This window comes from Rhincodon typus, chromosome 45 (genome assembly GCF_021869965.1).
Source record: "Rhincodon typus isolate 14 chromosome 45, sRhiTyp1.1, whole genome shotgun sequence".
NCBI classification, from domain to species: domain Eukaryota; kingdom Metazoa; phylum Chordata; class Chondrichthyes; order Orectolobiformes; family Rhincodontidae; genus Rhincodon; species Rhincodon typus.
In genome coordinates, this window is record NC_063376.1 from 6306314 (window position 1) to 6314704 (window position 8391).

The 8391-nt window shown below is 47.8% G+C and overlaps 1 protein-coding gene across 1 annotated transcript in view; it reads left to right on the forward strand.

Annotated features, from left to right (window-relative positions):
- LOC109916072 (zonadhesin-like) overlaps positions 1-8391 on the forward strand; it is a 71227-nt gene that overhangs the window by 22803 nt on the left and 40033 nt on the right. Inside the window, exons 13-15 of the mRNA XM_048620002.1 lie at positions 2161-2246; positions 4998-5174; positions 7793-7995. Coding sequence (XP_048475959.1) covers positions 2161-2246; positions 4998-5174; positions 7793-7995 — 466 coding nt within the window. The remainder of the gene's footprint in view (positions 1-2160; positions 2247-4997; positions 5175-7792; positions 7996-8391) is intronic.

Sequence of the window (8391 nt, forward strand, 5' to 3'; positions counted from 1 at the left end):
TGCTGCACTCAGCCAGCACTGCACTGGAGTGTGAGCCTTGAGAGTTGTGCTTAGGGCCCTGAACTGAGAGCCTTGTGGAACAGTTGTGAGGGTGCTACCAACTGAGCCACAGTGTTTAAGAAGAGCTTCAAAAAATGGGAGCAGGATGAGGCCATTCAGCCCCTCAAATCTGCTCTATAATTCAAAACAATAATGGCTGATCCCTATCTCAATTATGCCAACCTGCCCTACCCCCATATTCCTTACTCCCTTCGAGCTTAAAAAAAGTCCGTCAATCATTGACCTGATATTTTTAAAAAATCATTTATGGGCCCAGCATTTATTGCCCCTCCCTAATTGCCCCTGGAGAAGGTGGGGGTGAGCCGGCTCCTTGAACCACTGCAGTCCATGTGGTGTAGGGGCACCTGCACAGTGCCATTAGGGAGGGAATTCCAGGATTTTGACCCAGCGACGCGGAAGGAACGGCAATATATTTCCAAGTCAGGACAGTGAGTGACTTGGAGGGGAACTGGGTGTTGGTGTTCCCATGTATCTGCTGCCCTTGTCCTTCTAGATGGAAGGGGCCGTGGGTTTCGAAGATGGTGCTGAAGGAGTCTTGGAGAGTTGCTGCAGTGTGTCACGTAGATGGTAGTCACTGCTGACGCTGTGTTGAAGGCAGCAAATGTTGAAAGCGATGCAGTCATGTGGGCTGCTATGTCCTGGATGCTGTCAAGCTTCTCATGTGTTGTTGGAGCTGCCCTCATCCAGAGATTATTCCTGACCTGTGCCTTGTAGATGGTGGACAGGCTTTGGGGAGACAGGAGGTGAGTTACTTATCACCGAATTCCGAGCCTCCGACCTGCTCCAGTGTACCATCCCAAACCGGAGTCATCACCCTGAGGAGAAGACAGATAGGTTGAGGAGACTGACAACGGTGCTTTCCGGGAATCAACGAATGAGCATAGTTTACCGAACTGTATGCCTTCCATGCACTGAATGGTGCTGTCTTCATGTGCCAAACAACATCCATCTTATAAAACAAAAGATGCATATATTGCAACGTTCGCTGCTTAAGGACACTTCACCCGGTGCAGGACCTTTGGAACGTAGGTGTTATAATGCAGGTCACAGCCAGCAAATTTGCACAAATCAGGATCCCAGATGACCGGATGTGTTTTCTTTGTGTTGATTGGGCGAGATAAATGTTGGACCCAAAGCTCTTGGTACAATCTCCTCTGCTTCAAAATAGCACCACAGGAGCTCTGCTGAAGGTTCATCTGAAAGGTGGCACTTCTAATGGTGTAGCTATCCTCATCGCAAAACAACAGCAGCGTTGACAGAATCCTGGAGTTGGGCCCATGACCTTCTGGATCAGAGGTCAGAGGGCACTGAGCCACCACTGACACCTCAGGACACCTGAATGATGTGCACTGTTCCCTTGCAGATGGAATCCCTCCCACCTCTCCCCCAAATCTTTGATGATCTGTGGTATTGAACTGTTCTGTTTCCCATCGAAGCCCTGTGTGCTTCATCGGTTAGGCCTGGGTGTGGGCTCAAAGGCAAGTAAATAAAACTGGAGACTAAAACTTGAACGTGGAGCGGACGTTTGAAAGCACTTTGAACGATGCCCCTGCACAGACGTGATGGTCTCTGCATAACTCTTGAGATGTCACAGAATCATAACGGTGTGGAAGGAGGCCATTTGGCCCATCGATCCTGTTACCATTTTATTACCCAATCTCCTGCTTTTTCCCCCTTATCCCTCCACACTGTCACTATCCCAATAACTATCCGGTGCCCCTCTTTAATGCCTCAAAAGAAGACCCTTTTCTGAAGAAGGGTCCAGATCCGAAACATCAGCTTTCCTGCTCCTCTGATGCTGCCTGGCCTGCTGTCTTCCTCCAGCTCTACACGTTGTTATCTCCTCAGATCATCCTTGCTTCATCCGCCCATCGCTTTAAATCTATGCCCTCTCACCTTTTTTCTTTCTATGAGCAGGAACACGTTGTCCCTATCTGTTCAGCTTGCTCAAACCTTTATATTACCTTCCTCTCGCCAAGGAGTACAAGTTCCAACTTCTTCAATCCGTCTCTCTTTCCTGGAACTATTGTTGTAAATTGCTTCTGTTCTCACTCTCCAGTCTGTACACATATTTAAATCTTTGAGCTGTTGTATTCACAGGTGCACTCACGAAGATAATCCCTCAGACTGCGACGAGGATGAATTTGAGAAACCCGAGAGTTGTGGATTTATCAATGACCCGAACGGTAAGTGTCCCCGAGCAGCCATCACTAACAGAAGGGGAGATAATCATTGGGAACAAAACCATTTAAACCACAATCGCATTCATAAAGAGTTGCACAGACCTAGGATGAGCTGTTTTGATCCTACAGCAGCACTGAATTCAGTCAAACACAGAGCCTTGGGGTTATGCACAAAGGAATTCTATGGCTGATGGACGAGACAATACAATTCAATACAAGAACAGGCCCTTTGGCCCATTAAGTCTGTGCCCATTCTGATCCTGCTTTAGACCCGCTACTTATTGCCTATGCATGGTTTCTATCCCTCCGTTCGCCTCCCATTCATTTTTCTATTAAGATACATCTTAAACATTGCTAATGTACCTGCTTCCACCACCTCCACTAGCAGTGCGTTCCAGGCACGCACCCACCCTCTGTGTGAAAAATTATCCCCGCACTTCTCCCCCGAACCTTACCCCCTCTAACTGTGAAACTGTGCCCTCTTGTAGTTGACCTTTCCACTCTGGGAAAAAGCCTATGGCTATCTGCCCTATCCATGCCTCTCATAATTTTGTAGACTTCAGCCCCTGAGCCTCTGTCTTTCCAGCGAAAACAATCCGAGTTTATCCAACCTCTCCTCACAACTAAAACCCTCCAGACCCAGGCAACATCCTGGGAATCCTTCTCTGCACCCTCTCAAAGCATCCACGTCCTTCTGGTAGAGTGGTGATCAGAAATGCATGCAACATTCCAGATGTGGCCTAAGTAAAGTTCTGTACAGCTGTAACATAACTTGCCAACTGTTATATTTGATGCCCCGGCCGATGAAGACAAGCCTGCTATATTCCTTCTTGACCAGCTCCCTCACCTGGGTCACCACTTTCAGGGACCTGTGGACCTGTATGCCCAGATCCCCTCTGTATGTCAGTGCTTCCAAGGGTTCTACCATTTATTGCACCTGAATCCAAAAAACATCACCTTGGTTTTGTCGGAATTGAACTCCATCTGCCATTTTTCTGCCCAAACCTGCAGTCTATCTACGACCTACTGTATCCTTTGACAATCCTCCTCACTATCTGTAACTCTGCCAGTTTTGGTGCCATCCGCAAACTTACTAATCAGGGCACCTACATTTTCCTCCAGATCGTTTATATATATTACAAACAACAAAGGTCCCAGCACTGATCCCTGCAGAACGCCACTAATTACTGATCTCCTCTCCGAAAAACACCCTTCCACTGCTAACACAGTGTGGAGCTGGAGGAACACAGCAGGCCAGGCAACATGAGAGGAGCAGGAAAGCTGACGTTTTGGGTCAGGAAAATTTCTGAAGAAGGATCCCGACCCGAAACGTCAGCTTTCTTGCTCCTCTGATGCTGCCTGGCCTGCTGTGTTCCTCCAGCTCCACACTGTGTTGTCTCTGACTCCAGCATTGGCAGTTCTTACTAAACCCTTCCACCGCTGCTCGTCGATGGCCAAGCCAGTTTGTATCCATCGGGCAAGCTCGCCCTGGTTCCCATGAGACTCTAAGATCCATGTAGAGTACCAACGAGAGACGTACACAAATGATTGCCCAAGACGCACACAATCCCAAAGACAGATCCCCTCAAGGCTCCGCGGTAGGGTGTGCGTGAGTGAAACCAGCCACGGTACCCTGTCCTCCTGGTGCCAGACCCCATCCTACCACCTCTATCCCCGCCCCAAACCAACAGCTGCCGATTGCTGTCTCAAGACCATCATGTCAGAGACACGGTCAGGCTCACCACAGCCACGGGCACTCACTGCTCCCTGAGTGCCAGTGTTCCCTCTGGGCTACCCGGGGGTTGGGGGGGAGGTGAAAGAGAGATAAGGGAGAGCATTGGCAAGTGCCTGAGGTTGGTGAGCCTTCGTGACAGGGGAGTGGCGGTGCACAGTCCACAGGCATCAATTTCGACTCACACCGTGATCAGTCTGGTTAAAGTCTGGCAATGTACCATACCCTTGAGCCCTGGTACACCAGCTGTGTCAAACTAATTGCCTAATGATTATAAATATGACAAAAATAGAGATCTGTGGATGGTTTTACTACCTGACTTCATACCCATTGCAAAAATACAAAGCCTCATTGAAGAAAATAAAATCTTCCCAACTTATTCACTGTTGCAATTGATGCCCACAATCCAACATGTGTCAGTTAGACCTCTGGTCAAATGTCTATCTGGGTTCAGTTGTGGGCCCCTTACCTCATGAAGAAGGGACTAACGTTGGAGGTCTGTGGTTTCGGACAGGCCGTTGTCCCTTCTTTCACTTCTAGGACCTCTGAGAGCTCTGGGGGTCATCACCTTCCGAATGGGTTCTGGATGGTCTAGTGCAGGTCCTGGGGAGAAGACATTCACACCGGCTCTATCCCAGGTAACTCTGAGATCAGGAACTCTCCCTCCCTCCTCCCTACACCTTCATCAGTCCCAAAATTCTCCAGGTCCTCTGTGTTCCTCCCAAACATTACCTGGTACTGTAGCTCTGGAATTCTCTCCCTAAACCTCTCTCCCTCTCTCTTCCTTTCCTCTAACCTGACCTTTTTTTCTGTCGGGCCTAGATGTGTCCTCCAGAGTATTTTCTTTCATACAGCAGGCCCTCCCCGGAGCAATTTTGTTTGAGGTCAGGTCAGTGCAGAAGGAGGCCATTCGGTCCCCCAAGTCCACTTTGACTCCCCGTTAAAAAGTGCTACGTGAATGCGTGCTGTTGTCGAGGCTAACCCAGCGAATCAGGAGACTGTTTCCATTCTCTCCACTGAAGGTCCATTCCGAGAGTGCAACAAGCGCATTCCTCCAGAGAGCTACTTCAATGACTGTGTATACGACATGTCCTGTGGGACCGGTGAGATGGCATCACTCTGTTTCGCCCTGGGATCCTACGCAGCCCTTTGCGCCAAAGCTGGAATCCCGGTCACCTGGAGAAACCAGACCTTCTGCCGTAAGTAGCTAGTCTAACCCAGTCAGCACCCCACAACGTGACCTTACGGTGGACCCACTCGGAAATGCAGGAGAGATTCTCCGATGCAGCGTTCAAAGCAACAAAGCATTTTCTCCAAGTTCTGAGGAGCAGAGATTTGATTTATTATTGTCACACGTACCTAGGTACGGTGAAAAGTTTGGCTTTGCATGCGGTACAGGCAGACCACACCATACAAAGTGCTTCAGGGTGATAGAACAGAGCGAGGAACACAAGGTTACAGCTGCAGAGAAAGAGTGAGATCAGCATTAAATCTGAAATGTGAGAGGTCCATTCAGAAGTCCAATAACAGCAGAGAAGTACCTGTCCCTAAATCAGAAACAAAAACAGAAGTTGCTGGAAAGGCTCAGCAGGTCTGGCATGTCTGTGAAGGAGAAAACAGACTTAACGTTTCGGGCCTAGTTACCCTTCCTCAGGCCCTTCCTCTGTCCTTGAATCTGTTGGTCTCTGTGTATCTTCCACCTGACAGAGGAGGTTGGAAGAGATTATAACCGGGGTGGGAGAGGGTCTTTGATTATTCAGTGTAGAGGTATAAATTGAGCTTGGAGCACTTCTCCACACATTCCGAAGGCAGCCAGTCAGATAGATTAAGCTTGTTAAGAAAGCATTCCAAATATTTTGGTGTTTAACAGCCAAAACTAAGGGGAAACTGGAGCTGTATAAAACATTAGATTTAGATGTAATAAAAGATGTATAATACATATTACTGCCATTTGAGATTTGGATTTTTAAAATAGAGGCAGATGCATGGTTTCAGTTCTGTGAAGGGAACTTATTTAATGAGTTTAGAAAGTCATTTGGAACAGTGAGCTAATGATATCATTTCCAAGAAGGTATGAGATTCAGTCAAGTCCCGAAGAGGACACCTGTGGTGTTAATGGATGGAGATAAATGTAAAGGACACACAGAGGAAAACAGATCAGAGGCCACTAGGTTTAATTTTGACTTCAGCTCAGCTGGGAAAACAGTTTGCTATTAGCAGGAGAGCCATGTTGTCAGTTCAGGGGACACCAGTCACGCGAGCAGAAGTTGTTTTAGTATGTGAAGCTTCCAAGCTGGGAATTTGTGTAGACGTCTTTAAGTTGTTGAGACTGAAAGGAGGTTTTAGGCCTTCAGGCTTGGAAGAAAGATTCTTGCCAGGACTCTTGAAAAGTCAAAAAAAAACTATCTCAGCATTCCAGGAAGAAAACTGGGAAGATTTTTTTAAATGAGAATTCAGATAGGAGTGAGATTTCTCTGGGATTGAGTATCTGTAAAGGATAGTGTTGGAAAAAAGTTGAAACTTATTTTCCTGTTGATGTTAGAAATATATATATATATCGCACACACATATATACATAGCTTTGTTTTGATTTTCTTTTATTGTGTCATAAACTTATGTTCTTTCATTAAAGAATGTTTGCAATTTTGTGTACATGTTCAGTGATAAAAATTCGAGGGAAGCAGTTCTTCTTCATACAGTGGGGAGTGGATTTTTGTAAGTCTCTCCCCAAGTATGTTATTGAGGCTAGTGAATGGCTGACAATCTAAATTTCAATTGAAAATCTTCAAACTGAAATGTTTTTTGTTAGGCAAGAGGATTAAGAGAATTGAAACTAAGCAAATGAAGTTAAAATACAGATCACAGTTGTGATCTCATTGAATGGAGGGACAGGCTTGAGGGGCTGAGTGGCCTCTTCCAGTTTATTTGTGAGTGTGAGTGTCTATATGTCTGCCTGTCTGTGTGTGGTGTCTATGTATGTGGCTGTGTGTGTGTCTATGTATGTGTGTCTGTGTGTCCATGTGTGTGTGTGTCTGTATGTCTGTCCATGTGTCTGTGTATGTGTGTGTGTCTGTCTGTCTATGCCTGTCCTTGTGTCTGTGTGTGTGTCTGTCTGTGTCTGTATGTCTGTCCATGTGTCTACACGTGTGTGTGTTTATGTGAGTGTGTACATGTGTGTGTCTGTCTGTATGGCTATGTGTGTTTCCGTGTATGTATATGTTTGTGTGTGTGTCTGTGTGTGTCTGTGTGTGTGTGCGCGTGTGTCTGTGTGTGTGTGTCTGTCTGTGTGTGTGTGTCTGTGTGTGTGTGCATGTGTCTGTGTGTGTGTGTGCGTGTGTCTGTGTGTGTCTGTGCGTGTGTGTGTATCTGTATGAGTGTGCTTGTGTGTGTATCTGTGTGAGAGTGTGTGTGTGTGAATGTGTGTGTGTGTGTATCTGTGTGAGAGTGTGTGTGTGTATCTGTGTGAGTGTGTGCGTCTGTGTGTGTCTGTGTGTGTGTCTGTGTGTGTGCGTGTGTGTCTGTGTGTGTGTCTGTGTGTGCGTGTGTCTGTGTGTGTGTCTGTGTGTGTGCGTGTGTATCTGTGTGTGTGCGCGTGTCTGTGTCTGTATGTGTGTGCACATGTGTCTGTGTGTGTGTGTGTGCGTGTGTCTGTGTGTGTGCGCATATGTCTGTGTTTGTGTGCGCATGTGTCTGTGTTTGTGTGCGCATGTGTCTGTGTGTGTGCGTGTGTCTGTGTGCGCATGTGAATGTATGTGTGCGCATGTGTCTGTGTGTGTGTTTCCTGTTGCCCGGTACTTATTGTCTTTCTCCTCGCCAGCTCTGAGCTGCTCGGCTGGCAGTCACTATGAGCCCTGTGCCAGTGCCTGCCCTGCGTCCTGTACCGACCTGTCAGCTCCCACTGACTGCAGCGCGCCGTGTGTGGAGGACTGTGTCTGTGATGAGGGCCACGTCCTGAGCGGGGACCAGTGCGTCCCCTTCAGTCAGTGCGGCTGTCTGGACCCTGAGCGGAACTACCGGCTGGTAAGTAAATCTGCAGTCACCCACCAAACACCCGGATTATCTGGCCCGGGTTACTAGGGTGCAGTGTGTGGGGGAGGTTGTGTCGAGGTGACAGAATGTGCAGCGATGGAATAAAAATGGTTAGGAGTTACGCTTTTGCACATCCCTGGGCACTACGGGACAATTTAGCACGGCCAATCCATCCTAACCCGCATATCCCTGGGCACTATGGGACAATTTAACACGGCCAATCCACCCTAACCTGCACATCCCTGGGCACTATGGGACAATTTAGCACGGCCAATCCACCCTCACCTGCACATCCCTGGACACTATGGGACAATTTAGCACGGCCAACCCACCCTAACCTGCACATCCCTGGGCACTATGGGACAATTTAGCACGGCCAATCCACCC